The sequence below is a fragment of the Microcebus murinus genome, chromosome 12, assembly GCF_040939455.1.
Source record: "Microcebus murinus isolate Inina chromosome 12, M.murinus_Inina_mat1.0, whole genome shotgun sequence".
NCBI classification, from domain to species: Eukaryota; Metazoa; Chordata; class Mammalia; order Primates; family Cheirogaleidae; genus Microcebus; species Microcebus murinus.
The window spans coordinates 61,170,393-61,188,716 of NC_134115.1; the positions used below are offsets into that span (position 1 = coordinate 61,170,393).

The window sequence follows — 18,324 nt, forward strand, 5'->3', positions numbered from 1 at the left end:
ATTTCAGGGACACTGAGTTGTGGTTCTATTGCTAGCACTAAGAGGACATTTATTTTTCTTTCTTTATTGCTTTTTCTTTCATGGCATTGCATGATTCTTAAGAAAAGTTCAACATGCGCAAAGCATCGAGTGCAGAATAAATGTCCCTCACACTATTCTCATTTTGGACTCCAAACCCTGATAGGTACATCCATGCACGTGTTTCTGTACACCCACCGAGGTTACTTGCACTACAGTGCAGACGTGCAGAGGAAGGGTGGTTCCTATATTCTGCCGGTGACTTAGCTGGTCTTGCTTCTGAGCCCACCCACCAGGGAGCAGGGGAAAAATGAGGTTAGTCCGCTGCGACCCTTCACCAGGCCCTTTAGGGCAGGCTCTGCCTCTTCCAAGCAGAAACGTGTAGTCTTTCACATTTCCTGGCTTCCCTCCTGCTCTGTCCTCTCCCGTCCGGGTGTTGAGCAGGTGCCAGGGGCTTGAGCAGCCTCCGGGCCAGGTGAGGAACACGTGAGCATGGTTGTGCAGGCGTTTCTGCATTGATGGAGGAGGCTGGTTTGACAGTCTGCAAGTCGTACCAGTGCCTCGAGTATGGGTGAGGGAGAAGATCCTCACGTTGCATCCCTGCACACCTGTGGGGTGCTGCTCCAAAGGGGGGTGCATGTTAGACATTGCCATGGAGATGGCCAGATTGCCCTCCTACACACTCCGACACACCCTCACCACCTGGACCAAATATTCCTTCTAAACACAGAATGTTAGAGCCAGGAGAAAGCCTGGGGAATATTCTGTGTCTCAGTGAAGTGCGTGCTGGCTCAGTGCAGCCACCCAGGGGAGCCAGCCCAGCGTCGCCACTCCCCTGGGCGCTCCCTGCTAGGGAGGGGCCGCCTTTGAGCCAGGAGGCATCCTCTCCAGACCAGCGCCCGTTCCTGCAGTGCCCGTGCAACCCACCTGCTCTCCTGCAGGCTGCTTCCTAAGTCTGCCTTCCTCTGCGTCCTCACTAGGGAGTGACCACAGAAGACCTCATGGGCTTTATCCGAACTTGGAAAGAAAGACTGAGCCAGAGGATCCATTACCTCAACTGCAGCCTGGACACGGTATCTGTGACGAAGGTGGTCTTTACGGTAAGGAGTGGGCGGGGCTGCAGGGAAGCGAGCTGAGCTATTGCCTGGGCACCCTAGAGATCAGCAGGGCTCTGCTGGACACCAGGCCCATGGAGATGCCATGGACAGATACAAGCAGAGTCAGATCTGGATTCTAACCCCCAGTGGGCCACTTCCCTGGCACCACCATCAGCACCCTCGACTCACCCCGTCCTCTGGCTCTCGGGCCAGCCCCACCTCTCAGCTCCTTCCTACCCACCTGCACCCAGGCTTCTCCCTGTGCCCCCCACCATCTTGTCCAGACCCGCTGCCTCCCACCCACCTGGCCACCCATATCTTTGTGCATCCCCCGTGGTCCGTTCCCTGAGCTGCAGCCAGACCAAACATCGGAGGTCTGTCCATGTCACCTCCCTGCCCTCAGGTAAAGTCCCAACCCTTTAACTGGATACGCACAGCAGCCTTGGTGGCCTGTCCCACATGCCTTTTCACCCCTCTCACCCTGTCAAAGGCGTCACTTCCCCTAAGCCGTCTCCCACCCCTGGTCGGGGTTGGGGTCTCCTGGCCCACGCAGCACCACCCACTTCCCCACAAGCACACAGACCACACAGTGTGGCCCCCATTTGAGGGGCTGTCTGCCCCAGACGCGGACCTGACAGGGCAGCACCTGCGTTACCCGCACCCCTGCCCCCTCCTCACCCCGGGCTTCAGCCATAGAGTGCTCAGCCCACTTTCAGGGCCAGAGAGCTGACGGCTGCACAAACGCAGCACACCAGGCCCTGCTCGCACCGTCAAGCCGTGACCAGCCTCCTCCCTCCTCCTGCAAGGAAGCCCTTCCCACCACACAGCCGGCGCTAGGCCACCATCCCCTCCATCAGTGCAGCCCCCGGCAGGGTGGAGGCTCCATGGGTCCGTCCTCGGCCCTTCCCTCAAGAGGCTGACAGGCCACTGCTGAGATGAGACTCAGAATGACATAGGGACAGCCTGACTAAGCTCCTACAGTGGCCACAGGTTCCACCCTTTCTCTAAGGTCCTGCTCGCCGGGAGCTGGCCACTTGCTCAGCCTGGCACTCACTCATTCCCTCGTCCATCTGGCCAGAAACGCTGCCTGGGCACATCTGTAGGTCTCACTTCAATCTCACAGAAGATGCTGGAACTTTGCTTTCATAGTACTGGTCCAAATTTTGATCAAGCATTTATTGGCATAAGTGCAAGGTAAACATCATCTCTTCTGATGACACTACAAGCTCCGTTGAGGGCAAGGATCACAGGTGACCTCTTGGTCCATGTCCCCAGAACACAGACAGAGACCAGTGCAGAGCAGGTACTCGGGAAACAGTTTAAAGGCATGGATGAACAGACAAATGCAACCCTCTAAGGGAGACAGGACCCCCACCACTTTAAAAAGAGAAGAAAGAGGCTAGAGGAGGTTGGCCAGCTTGCCACCGGCCACACCACTTGGATGAGGAGGTGCTGGAGTGTGAACCCAGCTTGCCGCCTCCCACACCTGGGCTGGGCTCCACACACTCGGCCCTTCTCTCTGGCTGGCAGGACACCATCTTGACTGACCTGGAGGAGGACAGTGAAATTGTGGTATCTTTAGAAGTCCTCGAAGACGAGCCCAAGGAGGAACCGGTCAACCCTGAGTCATTTGCCCTGCCGAGCCGCATGGGGAAGCCCATGATTGAAGACCCAGCTGTGGAGGTGGTCAAAAAGATCCTGCAGTGAGTGTCCCCGGGGTGCACACTGGGGCCCTGCCACCATGGCCCATGGCCGTGAACCTTCAGGGACTGGCTTGGGGGCCCCACACACTGGGGTCCCCCTGTACCCTTGAGCAAGGGGCTTCCCACTCAGAACCTCAGTTCCTGAAATGGGGCCCATGATAGGACTCCCGGGGACCACCTGGGATGCTGCCCCTAGCCTGTCCTGAGCTGTCCTCATGGTCACTGTGGAAAAGCTCACATCCTTTCCTTTGGTTTTGTACTTTCCAGCTTAAAATGGCCAGACCAGAGTGACAAAGATCGGTTCCAGACAGGTAGAGGCACCAAGGCCTGTGGTCTGGGGGCAGCAATTGGGAAGCTGGTGGTGCTGAGTGGCCCGTCCTCAACTCCCATCCTCACTCTCATCCTGGCTTTTGTCACCCAAAGGCCTGAAGCGTCGGTACCGGCCAGAAAGCATTATGAAGAAGGCCACGCCCATTGCCAGCACCACTTCTGCAGGGAGGTAGGGCAGGGGCTGCCCAGGACCCCTTCCCAACTTCAGCCCCTCCCCCCAAAGGCAGGGGACAACCTGTTGCTTTCCCAGCTGCTGTCTCAGAATGGTCCAGCTCTGATGCCGGCTTTCGTCGGGTTTGAGCTCATCCTGCAGAGGGACATGGCTCACATCGGCCTCTGGCCTCAAGAGAGTGTCTGGGAGTTTGGTCCCAGTTTGGTGTCTCTCAACCCTGCTCCCTCCCACACTCGTGGTCATGGTTAGAAAGAGGGACAGGTGGAGCCATGGAGCAGATGGCTTTCCTGGGGTGACGTCATGGAGCCACAGGAGCCTCGGGCTTTGGTGCTCTGCCCACTAAGCCCCATCAGGGTGGTCAGTCTGTCGGAAGAAGCAAAGGCAGCTGAGTGAGAGGGACAAAGGCTATAGCAAGGAGCCGGCCACCATCAAGGGCTCTCAGCAGAGCCTCCAGGGTGGGCAGAGGACGGGGAAGCCGCTGTGCCTGGTGGGAGCTGTCGGCCTGGGGAGCTGGAGGCTGCAGGGCATCCCCCCCGCAGTGGGCTACAGGGGCATATTTGACTCGGGTTGGTCCCAAGTTGGAAATGAGTACAAAACTTAGGGAAGTTGTTGTTTATTAATCAAGTTCTGGGGCCTATTGTTACAGGAGATACTGTTTAGCTTCCTGGATGGTCACTGGAGCTAGCACTCTGGCTCCCTGTGGTTCCGACTTCTGGCAGGCCGGCTGCCTGGGCCGCTTGCCCTGGATAAGGGGTTGGTCTCCTGCACGGGTTGCTGCAGGCCGTGGGCCAGAGCTCTGTTTTGCACATAGGATCCAGCCACCAGCCGTGTCTGTGCTCAGTCTCTAAGAGGTTACAACATGAAGTACATGTCACTAGAGTTGCCAGATAAAAGACAGGGTGCCAGAGAGGGTGCCCAGCTAAATTGGACAACAGTTAATTTGTTAGTATAAGTATGTCCCCAATATAGCATGGGACATACTTATACTAAAAATTACTCTTTGCTTATATGAAATTCAAGTTTAAATGGGTGGACTGTATTGTCTATTCGATATATCTGGCAACGCTCCCTGTGACTCTTTGGGTCTTTTTCTTTGGGTCCTCACCCCAGGGAAGCAAGGATGCAAATCGCTGGGCCTGAGCACTTCTGCCCCTTGCTTTCTGTCAGCAGCCGTGGTTGGGTTTTGGTGGCAAAGGTTTCAGCCCAGGGTAAGGTTGTCTTCACAGCCGTTGAGGAGTAGGAAGTCATCATGAAGAGCTCGGACCCAGAAATGGGAGTCAGGCTGCCCACGGGCGGGCCCAGCGCCTCCAGCCGCCTGGGCAGGGCTTCCGTCGGTTCAGACCTGCCATCATCTGTCCCCAGCCTCCGGAGCAGTGAGCCACCTTTGTCCCACAGCTTCACAAGGCATATCAAGCTCAGTAGAATGGACAGAAAGTACCAGGTGCTTGGGGAAAAGCCGCCGCCTCCTGCCCAGTAAGTGACAAGGTCTTTTCCTATAACTGCAGTTACCCTGTGTTTGCAGCAGGGGACGGCCAAATCTGACTCAGCTGAGGGGAAACACAGAAACACAGAAAGACAAGAAAGGGGATGGGGAGGCCCGAGGTCATTTTGTCTCAGCCCATTTCACCTACATTTGCTGAGAGTCTCTTTCACCAAAACTGTACATTTTCCAAGCTAAGCATTTTGCGGTGGCAGGGCAGCAGACCCTTTGAGGTTTTGGGTTTTTGGTAATTTTTTCCAATGCCCTCCCCCTGCAATTTCTCTTTTCCTTTATTGTCATTTCTTTGTTTAAAACTAGAGCTGGTCCACTTAGTATGGCTTCCTTTCAAACGAACAAGCAAAATCTCAAGTTCAGAAAAGGGAAAAGCCCTTGGAGAAAGTCAAGCTCCGCCAAGGAGCCCCCGCTCCCCAAGTCAGGAGCTCCCATACAGCGCCCCTCTCAGCAGCCCTTTCACCTGGGGGCGTCTCATCTCTGGGGATTGGGAACCATGCAGAGAGGGGTGGCCGTTACTTTAGAGAGCCCAGACGTCACCCGCAAGCCGGTGGCTAGACATTCCCTTTCCCGCACACCAAGACATTCCTGCACCATTGACACCTCGACTCCTGTTTTTTATAGTTCGATGCAGGAAGGTGTTCGGTCCTACCCAAAGTCCTGTTCATTTGATTATTATTTATATGTAATCATTCTTTCTTCTTTCAACCAATCCTGAGGCACTGGCAGGCGTAGTCACTGCCCTGGGGTGAGGGATTTCCTGGTGAACAAGAACAGACACACACAGTCCTGTGCTAATAGATAGAGTCGGCCACATAAAGATCTTAACGAGTTTATTTGAGCAGACAGTAATTCATGAATCAGGCAGTGCCAGACCCCAAGCAGGTCAGGGCTCCACCGAGGGGTAGACGGGAAAACGCTCATTAGTTGTTTACAGAAGCAAGACAAAGAAAATATCTGCTTAGTTAAGTGGAAAGTCCCTCGCTGGCCATTCCTCACTGGTTAAACTTGGGTTTCATTTGCCTAGACTGTAGCCATTCACTCTGAGCTGGGTTTGGCTTTGCACATGTAGAAACCCCAGGGAGTGGAGCCGTTTCAGCCCAATAGGCTCCCATTCAATATTTTAAACACCTACTGGACTTCACAGTCTGCTGGGAGAGAGGGAGGTTAAAACCAGCCAGGCACACGGATCAATCCCGAATCCTGATTAGAGCGCTGTGGGGCTGAGGGCAGCCCCGACAGCATCAGAACCAGGAAGTAAGAAATTGGTGCTGAGCCAAGATCTGAGGGAGAGCAGGAGCAAACACAACCAAGAAGAAAGTTAGCAGCTTTTATGGAGAGGAATCAGGGTGTGCAAAGGTCCTGGGGTAGTGATTACAGGAGTAACAGGCCGAAACAGAGCACTCGGAAAGTGTTGTTCATTTGGTTTTATTCACGCTGGGACATGTAGACAAGGACCCTCAGGGATCTATCTGCCTGGTGTGTGTTACAGGGATTTTAAAGGGACCATCATGCTCCTCCTCTGGGAGAGCAACGAGCACCTGCTGTCGGTTGCGGAGGTGAGGACCTCTGTCCACGGGCCCAGCTGCCTCTGCCCTCGGCAGCCTGCTGGCCACGGCCACGAGGGGGAAATAAGGAAGAGAGGACTCCACCCCAATGACCTCGGCTCCCCAACTTCTGTCTTCTCCTGTGGTGTTTTCTTCTCCTAGAGACTACACCTCGTTCGTTCAGCATTCATTCATTATTTGTGTAATCGGTCACCGAGCATTTCTTGAATGCTGGCTACATGTCAGGAAGTGGGTCTCCCAAGAGCAACAAGCCCAGCCTGTCCCTGAGTTGCCCAGAGCCCAGCCAGAGGCCAACAGACGTGGTGGGGCACAGGGAGAGGGGTGGGGCTGTGGGAGGGGGCACCTGGGGGGCCTCCCAGAGTCACTGCCCAGCGCCCTATCCCTGCACACCCTGCACAGTGGTGCTGGAGTGGCCTCCTGTCCACTTTCCACGGGGATGCCTGCCTCCAGGGCAAGGTCTCTGGCTCGTCCACCTCTGTGGCCGATGGCCCATACCCAGCTTGGTGCTTCCAGGCACATTCCCAGCCTGGTCACTGATTCGAGAGTCCATGGATTTGAGTCTTAAAGGATATATAGGATTTTGCCATTCACTCACTTGAGAAATAACGAGGGCTGGCCATGGCATATGGAGGGAGGTGACAAGGGCATCCGGGGAGGTGACAAGGGTAGCCAGGGAGGAAGAGCATCCACAGCATAGGGCATGGTATACACAAAGGCTAGGAGGGGTGGACCGGTGGGTCCCAGGGGCTAGGGCCACAGTCCCACAGCAGGTCCTTGCCCACACACAGTCAACCCTCTCTGGCAGGAGTTTTACCGCAAAGAGAGGCAGCGCCCAATAACCAGGCCTGACTGCATGTATGAAACCTTCGACCAGTGTGCCGACAACATCTGCAAGAAGATCCTGGAGTACCAGAGCCAGACGGAGGAGTACCACAACTCCTGCCTTGTGGGTGTGTGTGGGAAGCCGGCGGCAGGGGTGGTGAGTTGGGTGGTGGAGCTTGGCCTGGGCCTTGTGGCCTGGATCCTACCCTCCCGATTTGGAAGTCACTGGGGAGACAGAGGAGCCTCCCTGTGAAAAGCTGACCTCTTCAATTAGGTAAAAACAATGATCAGATTTAACTGGGTAAAAAAAACAATGCAAGAAAATTCACATTTCTTGAGAAATATAGTGATTTATACCTCAAAAAATATTTTGTTCCTTCTACAGATGATTTTTACAGCTTTATTGAGATATTTGCATGCCACACAATTTACCCATGTAGTGTACAATTCATTGGCTCTTGGTTTATTTGGAGTTGTGCAATCACCACCACCATCAGTTTTAGCAACCTTACCCTCCCATCCTCTCCCTAGCCCTAAGCAACCACTAATCCGCATTCTGCCTCTATAGACTGCCTATTCTGTTCTTTCATGTGAATGGAATCGTATAGTATGTGCTCTTTTTTTGTGACTGGTTCCTTTCATTTTGTGTAATGTTCTTAAGATTTATGCAAAAATATTATTATGCAGGCATAAACCTTATTTCTTTTTATCACTGAATAATATTCCATTGTATGGATCTACCACATTTTGCTGTGGTGTGCTGTGTTGTTTCAGAGGCTGCCTGGGGAGAAGTAGGAGAGATCAGGGGATAGTGTTACAGCCAACCAGGTTCATTGCCTGCTGCACAAGAGGAAGCCAATACACTGAGACAGCAAGTGTTACAACAGAGAAAGGGTTTAATATTGCAGGCACCTGCGAGGATATGGGAGGATGTTCTCAAAGCCATCTCTCCAAGAAAGGGTTTTTAAAGACATTTGGTGTGCAAAGGGCGAGGTAATTGGGTCTGCTGATCTGCTGGGTTCAGAGTAGAACCACAGGGGTGAAGAAATTGTCTTCTTGTGCTGAGTCAGTTCTTGGATGGGGGTCACAAGTCCAGTTGGATCAGTTCCTTGGTATGGGCCACTGGTCTAGGTGGGGCAGCCAGTCTACTGGAATGCAGAGCCTGGAAGATATCTCAAAAACTAGTCCTAGGTTTCACAAGAATGGTGGTATCTTTGGCATAATGAAGAAAGCTAAGAATCTTTGTGACCATCGGCTATGTGGCTCCTGAGTAGCAATTACAGGAAAGCAAGCTAGGAGACAATGGCTGGTTATATATATTTTTACCTGTGCCTACACCTTTGCAGAGTTCAGAACCCCACCACAGTTCCCTCCTTGTGGCCCTTCATTAATTTTATAAGGGGTGGTTCCAACAGCACACCTGGGACCAGGAGCCAACGCTGCCATCTCCCAGCTGTATGACTTTGGCCACATGATCTCACCTCCTTAGCCTCAGTTTCCTTGTCTTTATACTGGACATAATAACACCCACAATGGAAGCTTTTATGAGGAGTAAGTCCCTTGTACAGACTTGGCATGTACAGGGAATAGTCAATGGTAGCTCACATTGCTGTGGTTGTTGAATGACTAGAATTGAAACTACAGACAATGTTATGTTTCTCTAGCTCAGAACTTCCTCAAGTGAGCTCTGTGGGAATCCCATCCTATGTGATCATTCCCCAAAGGTTCCGTGGTCAAATGGATTTGGAAATTGCTGTAGATTGTGTCCCTCTGGTTGATTCGCAATTCACATTAAGACAGACTTCTAGTTCCAGCAGTTTGGCAGGCCAGTATCCTGACCAACTCTCCCACTGAAGACATGTAATATGATGGAGATAATATTTTTGTGATAAAATCTTTTAAATGCATTGATGAGTTATCTATAAAGTAAGAAACACACAAAAGCCACAAAAATAAATGAAAATAGAAACTCTGAGTGATAACTTGGGTTTGAGGAGTAACTCTGGTTATTGCCCTAGGGTGATTAGCTGACTTCTAGGTGAACTTGAGTCTCCATTTTCATGGCCGTCCGGGCATTGGGAACAGGCAACAAATCTACTGACCCCCCAAGGTGGGAAGTCTAAAAGGAGACATGCCACCTAAAGTTGGAATTCTACAGGCCTCCATCTGCAAAGTAAAGTGAATGAGACATAACCAAGCTCCTCTCTCTCTCTCCCTCTAGCAACTAGAAGGAAACTGTCTTATCAAAAACCTTGGTACTGAGTGAAGGAAAAAAGAAAAAGAAAAAACTCCAATGAGAATCCAGAACTATAAGTCAGCCCTTATGTGGTTTCTTTTCTTTTATTTTTTTCTATATTTTTATTTGCTACCTTATATGGTTTCTAAACCTGAATTCACAGGTTATCTAAATATGAATTCAATTTTGTTTTTATGGAGCATCCAAGGACCTCAATCTGATACCTTAGTTTAAAATGATCTTGTTTTAGTGGTGTCCAGAAGCTTGCTTATTGGAGACACTAAAAATCATTTCTAGAAAAACCCACCTTCAACTCAGGCCTCAAGGGATTCCCACAGATAAAATGCCCAGAATAAGAGCTCACAGTAATAAACAAACAATAACAACAATAAAGCTCCCACAATCACAAGGAAACAAAACACCTTGAGCAAGGTGCAACAGAATGAGACCAGGGAAGACTTCAGATATTAAAAGTATCAGATGCAGAATATAAAATAATACACTTATTGTTAAATAAAAGATGGAATTTGAAACATGAGTAGGGAGCAAGAGACTCTTAAAATGACCAAGTAGATGTGAAAGAGAATAAAATAGAACTTCTACAAAAGAAAAATTAAGAGTTGAAATTTTACAACTGTGAATGACTTTACTACCAGGTGATACACAGCTGAAAGTGGAATTGTTGGATTGGAAGGCATATCCAAAGAAAATATCCAAAATATAACACAGAAAGGCAAAGAGATGAAAATATGGGAGAGAGGTGAAGAGATGTGAATGAAAGAGTGTCTAACATATGGCTATTTGAAGGTACAAAGCCAGAGGGAGGAGACTAGAGTCAAGGCAGTAGTTGAAGAGATAATGGATGAGAACTTTCCAGAAATGCTGAAAGACTCAATGCATTTTAAATGAGCTGAACGTCTGCAGAATATAGAGGAGAAGCCCTTTTAACTTGTGTAAGCCAGTATTTCCTATACTGGTTTGACCATGGGCCCCCTTTTGATGGAATAGCTATTACCACATTGGAGACCAAGGTTTTCTCTTTGGGAAACTGCTTTGGATTTTTGTTGGTGAGATGGTGAGATCACCTCAGCAACTTGATTCTAACCTGTTCTCTCCCTTGGCTAATGTTCTCAATTCCTGCAGAATTACGGGCCCAGATGAGGAAATTTGAGGAGATGCTGCCCAAAGTGTGTTGGCTGGTGATGGAGAATTTCAAGGAGCACCACTGGAAAAGATTTTCCACCTCTATGAAAGAGAACCGAGGAAAGTTTGAGGAACAGCAGAAGAAGCTGGAGAGAAGAAAGGTGAGGGGATCCTAGCCCTTCCACTACAGGACCAGGGGTCCTGGGAGTTCAGAAATGGAGGAAGGTCGTGGGCAGAGCCAAGTCCAAGGGGAGGCGATAAGCCAGGCTTGGGATTATCAGATGGGGCTGAAGGCCAGGAGGCATTGGGAAATAAGGACTAAGCCAATAACTCCTTCACGGAAAGCACTCAGTGAACTCCTTGTTGGAGTTATAGGGTGGTCTGCTGGGTTCAGTGGGGATGTAGTCACTGAGATTGTCCACACTGGTCCTTGGAGCCATGGACAGGGATGCTGCTGATTTCACTGGACTAAAGCCCCATTGTGCTGGGCAGATGCTCAGCCTGCCCTCTCTGAGCCCTCTGAGTCAGCTCCAGCCACTCCCCTGGCTAGCCCTCTCTGCCACTCCTCTGCCCACCATGGCCATCCACACATCCAGGTCAGAGGACACCTAAGTCTGGCCATGGTCATAATTGACAAAGGACATAGGCCAATGATTTTTTTGGTGCCGACCTCAAGACTAGGTTGAAAACTGCTGAATCTTGATTATTTGATTGAAGGATAAAAATGCTCAGAAGCTCCATCCTAGTCTTGGACACCCCACACATTTTCAAGAAATGGAATCTCTACATTTAGCAGAAGAGAAAAGACAGGAAGAGCTGGACAATGCTATTAGGAAACACAAGGAGAAGCTGGAGGTCAGTGGTGCCATTGAGTCCCCGGCCTGGTGCCCTCCAGAAAGACGGCCCTGGTGGACATCCACTGACAGCACTGTGTGTGGCCTTTGGTTGGCACCTTGGCCAAAGTAGAAATGAAAGTGGGTGGGTTCTGTAGGTGAAAATGATCATTGTTGGATGTTCTAAGTTGTATCCTCTTTGATTTCTAAATTATTTCACCAAATTATTAATGATGACTTTTTTTCCATGATCCACATTTAGTTGTATTTCCTCTGCTGTGAGTTGTTTGTGTCCCTTGGCCATTTCTGAATCATTTCTTATCTTCAAGCCAATCGCCTCTTGGGAGAGGCCTCCTGGCTGAGAACCAGATGCCCGGTAGCTCGGTCACAAATGACACACGGCTTTGGTCTGGTCTCACCAGCCGGCTCCCCACATCCTCCCTGCCAAGTCCACCCAGTACCGCCTCCCTCCGGCCTTGAGGGGGAGTTCCTCTCCCTGCAGGACTGTGCTCACCATGTTCCTTCCAGGAATTAACCTGGAAGAACGGCCGGAGTTTCATAGCCAGCTTGGCCTCCTTCACCGAGAAGTTCCTGATGCAGTTGGATGAAGTGGTCACCATCGACGACGTCCAGGTTGCAAGTAAGCGGCACCACCAGCCTTGTGCTCTGGCCCTGGGGGCTTGATGAGGGGTAGGTTGGGCGGGGAGGGCTCTGCTTTCCTCAACTCTACCGGAGTGAAAACAGGTTCTCTACTGAGGGGACTCATGAATTTGTATTTGCTTGTTTTTGTTAAAAATAATTTTTTGATTGAAAAAGGCAAATGCTGGATGGGTCAAAGATTATATGAAGATGAAACCCTAAAAGTAAATATTTTCAAGCTTTTGGTGTTAGGGACACTTCTTCTAAATATGATATGAGAGCCAGGAGCCATAAAGGAAATGGCTGACGCTTCTGTATAGCCAAAACAAAAACAGAAAATTGTCACGAGATAGAAAGAAAAACCACAAACTGGAAAAGTATTCTTCACAACCTATAGGTCAGAGAAAGAATGAATATCCCTGTGGACAAAAAAAAACCTCTCAGTGGTCGAATTTTTAAAGAGACGGAAGACACAACACACTTCAGAAGAGAAGCAATGAATATGGCCAGTGACTGTAAAAGATGCTTGACTTCATTGATGATGAAAAACACAAATGTAAACATTATTCAGATGCAATTTTTCACCAGTAGCCTGGCAAAGTTTTTAAGTTTGGTGACAACAACCCTGATGAGAATGTCAGGAAACAGAGACACCACAGGGACCCTTGGTGGGAGTATACATGGATACTCTCTCTTGGAGAACCATTTGTCAGTCCTGTCAACATTCTGGATATGTATACCTTTGATCTATTTAGTAGCATTATAATTCTAGGAATTTATCTAGCAGAAAAATACTTGGACACTTTTTCAAAGATATACATTCAGGCTGGGTGTAGTGGCTCACGCCTGTAATTCTAGCACTTTGAAAGGCCAAGGCAGGGAGGATTGCTTGAGGATAGGAGTTCCAGACTAGCCAGAGCAAGAATGAGACCCCGTCTCTACTAAAAATAGAAAAATTAGCTGGGCATGGTGGTGAGTGCCTATAGTTCTAGCTACTTGGGAGGCTGAGACGGGAGGATTGCTTGAGCCCAGTTTGAAGTTACAGGGGGCTATGATGACACCACTGGGGCTATGATGGCACCTGGGGCATTCTAGCCCCATGCAGCAGAGTGAGACCGTGTCTCAAAAAAATAATAAATAAAAATGAAAAAAGATAAATGTTCAATAATATTCATCACAGTGCTGTTTGAAATGGCAAAGAATTAGGAACAGCACTACTATCGCTATACAGGGGTTGAGATACATGAATGACAGTGCAGATCTGTCACAGAGGGGGTGGCAGGTCTGCAGGTGTGACATGGAAAGACATGAAGGAGGACCGTTATGTGACAAAAACAAATTGACAAACAGGACATATCTATGATCTCATGTTTAAAAAAACACATATGTGTTATCAATATCATACTCACATATGTTTAAATGAATCTGTGAGAGACAGTCAGAGACAGACAGAGAATGAGAGACAGAGCCTGAGAGGTAAGTACCAAACTGCTAGTGATCACCTCCGCCAGGTGGCACTGTGAGAGATCTCTAAAATCTTTTTTTCCACCATAAGGTGATGTCTACATTTTTAAAAATGTGCTTATTACTTTTATAACTATAAGAAGATTAAAATCATACATTAAATGTTATCCATTTATCACTAAAGTAATGAAAATACATTATTTTTATTCTTAAAGATTTTTATTGTTCACTGTAGTAAAAAAAAGGAATTCGATATGAACCAAGAAGCAAGTGAAGAACACGCTCCTTCCGTGCATAAATCACGCCCTTTGCACCTGCTGTTCTTAGTTCCACTCGTTTTCATTTGGGCACAGGCCTTCACGTGTGTCGAGGCAGGTGGGGAGGATTTTAGGGCCCGTGCACTTTTTTGACCTGATTTCCCTGCAGGTGGACCTTGCCCAGCCAGTCAACACTCCTCTTGAGCATTAGCAGCTCGTGCACACCGTGATTGACTAAGCATCACAATTTGCTGATTAGCCCCCTGCGATTGAACAGTGGGCCATTTCCCATTTCCACTCCTGTAATTGTGCTGAAGAACATCTCTGCATCCATACATCTCTATTGTGGGGTGACAGACTCCTAGAGGCGCAGTTTCTGGGTCAAAACGTACACACATTGTTGAGATGCTGGCCACTTTCCAATTTGGGGGTCTCTGTCAAGGGTGAGCCTCATTTGGGAAAGCAGGCCCTGCAGGGACACTGGAGTTGAGACCCCGGCGAGAACTGGCAGATGGGCTGTGACTGGAGCACTGTGCAGGGAGCACCAGGCTGGGAAGACCCTGCACCAGGCTTTCAGAGGCTCGTGAGCCAAGGCACCTGGCCCACAGTTCACAGGCTCTCATTCCCACAAGCTCAGGAATTTGGAGCTGGGAATAGCACCCAAACCACTCCTCAGATTCCCTAAGCAAAGACCCCCCGCCCCTGCCACCTAACCCTGCTGCATAGCTGGCACATTCAGCTTCTCTGTGGAGGGGGCTCTGCCGGCCACTGGAGCCCTCATATCTCTAAATGGAACATGACAAGGGAAGTCCCAGGATCTTAGGCTGTCGGTGAAGCCGCAGTCAGTAACCCGTCTCTTGCCTGCCAGGGATGGAGCCCTCCAAGCAGAAAATGTCACTCCTCATACGGAGGAAGCTCTCTGGGGTGTCCCTGGAGGAAGAGAGTGAGAAGCCCCTGATTGAACGTGGGAGCAGGTGAGAGCCAAGAGCCCTCGGGCTGCCATGAGTGGCTGTATTGGGGGGGGGGCAGGGCAGTGTAATGCTTAGGGGCTCGGGCTCTGAAGTCAGGCAGACCCGGTAACCTAGGAGAGGCATTGTGTTCTGGGCCTCAGTTCCTCATCTGTGCAATGGGCATGCATGGCAGTCTACATGATGTTATAGAGGGAAAGTTAAATGAGGTGGTACATGGAGTGCCCCGGGCATATACCAAGAGCTCAACAGCTATTAGTTCACATGATAAGGACCCACCAAAGGGGCCCACAGTGAAAGGGAGGCCTGTCTCAGTGGGAGACACATTCTTGGGTCACTGCTGGCACTGTGACCCACTCCAGCTATCTGTTAGATAGGAAGAGTGTTGTCAAAGTGCCTGTCTCCTGTACCCCGAGAATGTGACTGCAAGAAGCAGCTGAGCAGTGATTTGTGCAGCTATGTTCTCAGAAGTGGTCTTTACAGGTAATAGGAAAATGGGCCAGGAATGGCGGCTACCACCTGGCTGGCAGGTTTCTGAGGAAATTGAAGCCCAGGAAAATGGAAACCACTTGAGGGCTGGCACCCCCCTTCCCCACACAGAACCCAAAATTACCTGCACACACACAGTGACTAAAGTGGTATGGAAATACAAAACAGAACTTTAAACAGTGTAGCATTAATACTCAGTAGGGTTTTTCCTTTTCATGAAGGTGTTTAAAGCCAGGGGCCATTGGGCCCATAGCCCGCCCCAACCAAAAAAAAAAATAATAATAAGTTTAAAACTATGAACCATGATAACTGTTTTAAAGAAATGCTCAGCTGTTCCAACAGGGGTGGTAGGTGAACTGTGAATGCTGGAGACAAACCCATGGGACGTCCACATACATGTTTGTCTGTAGGAAGTGGCCAGGAATCAAACCCACCGAACTCACGATTCAAACCAAGATTCTTCTCCGGAAAACAGCATCGATCTTCACCATCAAAACAACCCTGGGCCACCTGGCGGCCGTGGAAGCCCGAGACGCTGTGTACCTGGTGAGACGGGGAGGGGTGGGCACGTCCCAGGGAGCTGCCTCGGGAAGGGGGAGCTTCTCATCGCCGCGCACCCTGACATTTGGCCCACACGGCAGACATCATGTCAGTGCACCCCAGAGTGGCAGGTCTCAACTCCCAGGACATAAGGATGTGCTGTGGGTCATGGCCATCCACTGCTGGCATGGGTCTGAGGTGTGATCCGGTGCCGGGGAGCCCAGCCCAGGGTTGTCCCACCCGACAGGGGTGGAGAAAGGGAACATTGTCGACAGGCACAGAAGCGATGGTGCCAAGGGTTCCCCATGGGGAACACAGTAGCAGGAGCAGGGACACACAGTTCCTGAGTACTTGCTGGTAGCTTCTGCTCTTGACATGAGGCATCAAGCTGAGCCCTAACACCACCACAAGGGGTAGAATCATTGTCCCCATTTCACTGATGAGGTCACTGAGGCCCCCCCTTATGCCACGACAGGGTGGGAGAGCCAGGATTTGATCCTAGTGCTGTTAGAGCCCCGTGCAGCTGGCCTTATGAGGAGGCTGCACCCAAAGGCCACCCAGGGGACCTCTCAGCTCTGACAATCCATGGATCTTTGGTCCTGGTGCCCAGAGAGGAACCTTGTCCTTCCCAGAGGTCAGCTGGCCCCACTATTAGGGGAAGCCAAACTGACCAGGGCTGGCCCTTGTCCAGCTGCCCCTCCAAGCCCCAGGCAGAGGGAGCAGCTCTGCCCGCTGAGTGCAGTGAGGGCGAGAGGCCTGGAGGGCTCTGCCTGTCAAAAAACCGGGACCCTTGCTCCCCAGGCGGGCTGCAGTGCAGGACAGAGATTAGAAAAGGTGCAGAGTCCAGAGTCAGATAGACACAGTTCCTAGTCCCTGTTGAGCCTTTTTCTAGCTGGCTGACCTCAGACAGGGCTCTGAGCCTCAGCTTCCCCAATTGTAAAATGAGCTGTGGGGAAAATCACATGAGAAATGCCTTGTACAACTCTTGCCAGTGCCTGGAATGGGTTAAAAGCCACCTGTCAGCAGGCTCCAGCGTTCCTCTAGGGCAGAGAGTCCAGAAGTCCCTCCTCATGTGGCCCATCCTGGTACCTTCCTCCTTGCCTGCCAGAAATACTTAGCATCATATGAGGAGGAGCTGAAGAGGATCCAGGATGACAACGCGCTTCAGGAGAAGGAAGCGCAGCGCTGGAAGGACAGCTGGAAGCAGTCCCTGAACACCATCCAGGGCCTCTACTTGTGACGCCCTCCACCCCACCCTGAATAAATGCCTGTTTCATGTAGACGCCTCCTCTATCTGTCTAGCTACGCGCCATCCATCCCTCTCTTCCTCCCTCCTTCCATCTGTGCCAAGCACCATAGCTTCATCGGTGGCCAGGACACGGCATGGCCACTGCCCACGTGGGGCTCACTTGCAATGGGGACGACACAGGTGGGGAGGGGGATCCCTGTGCTTAGCAGGGATGGTGAGTACCAGGAATCAGTTACTTAAAACAGACACCAGAACTTCAAAGGAAATAAGTTCCAAACGGCATGCTTAGCACTTTATCTTGGAAAATGAAATAATTAATAGTTATGGGACATGGATGGAACTGGAGAGCATTACGTTAAGTGCAATAAGCCAAGCACAGAAAGACAAAGCTCACACATTCTCACTCATATGTGGGAGCTAAATATAAAAACGACTGATCCCATGGAAACAGGGAGTAGTAGAATGATGGTTACCAGAGGCTGGGAAGGGTAGCAGGGAGCGGGGGATAAAGTGGGATGGTTAATTGGCGCAAAAATATAGTTGGATAGAATGAACAATATTTGATAGCACAACAAAGTGACTACAATCAACAGTAAGTTAGGGTATGGTTTAAAATAACTAAAAGAGTAAAATTGGAATGTTCCTAACACAAAGAAATATTAAATGCCTGAGGTGATGGATATTCCAATTACCCTGATTTGATTAGTGTATATCGTATGCCTGTATCAAAACTCACATGTTCCATTATAAAGATACACAACTATTATGTACCCATAATCATTAAATTTTTTTTAATTTTAAAAAAATCAATTAACTTAAAAAAGTTATGGGAAAATTATATTTTATGTGTAACAAATGTGGGTTATACTTGCAACTATGCACTGATTCCTAGACCCAACAAATAATTAATCCAATGTTGATTAATATTTGCAACACAATTGTCTGACCAAATCATAGCTTTTTGGTAAAAATCTCCCAGGTCCCCTTAATTTTCCTAAGGGGCTCTCTAATCCTGTGATGCTCAGATTATTTTCTTGGAGACATCCATTGTCTTTCTTGCTGATTTCCTCTCCCTCAGTGGCTACGTGGCCTGATCACACGAGTCTCACCTGTCAGCAGCGCTGTGTGTCGCGTGGACAAGCTGGTCCTGCTCCTGCCTTGGCTCCGTGACTCCCGCTGGGCTTGTGTCTTTTCTGCATCAGTTGTATTTGCACATGCTTTATATCTCTAATGACGTCATGAGGTACCCCCCCATTCTATAGGGAGAAAAGTCAAGTCCAGAAAGTTGAGGTGACCTGTTCAAA

General features: G+C 49.8%; 1 protein-coding gene across 2 annotated transcripts in view; it reads left to right on the forward strand.

Moving 5' to 3' along the window:
- Positions 1-17,051, forward strand: part of CCDC180 (coiled-coil domain containing 180) — a 58,078-nt gene extending 41,027 nt beyond the window's left edge. For both annotated transcript variants that reach the window (XM_076008854.1, XM_076008855.1), the window contains 13 exons: positions 999-1,118; positions 2,646-2,818; positions 3,086-3,129; positions 3,242-3,317; positions 4,683-4,793; positions 6,305-6,371; positions 7,186-7,330; positions 10,582-10,742; positions 11,299-11,436; positions 11,943-12,054; positions 14,643-14,748; positions 15,642-15,777; positions 16,880-17,051. In XM_076008854.1, coding sequence (XP_075864969.1) covers positions 999-1,118; positions 2,646-2,818; positions 3,086-3,129; positions 3,242-3,317; positions 4,683-4,793; positions 6,305-6,371; positions 7,186-7,330; positions 10,582-10,742; positions 11,299-11,436; positions 11,943-12,054; positions 14,643-14,748; positions 15,642-15,777; positions 16,880-17,011 — 1,521 coding nt within the window. In that variant the 3' untranslated portion in view covers positions 17,012-17,051. The remainder of the gene's footprint in view (positions 1-998; positions 1,119-2,645; positions 2,819-3,085; positions 3,130-3,241; positions 3,318-4,682; positions 4,794-6,304; positions 6,372-7,185; positions 7,331-10,581; positions 10,743-11,298; positions 11,437-11,942; positions 12,055-14,642; positions 14,749-15,641; positions 15,778-16,879) is intronic.
- Positions 17,052-18,324: the final 1,273 nt, after the last annotated feature.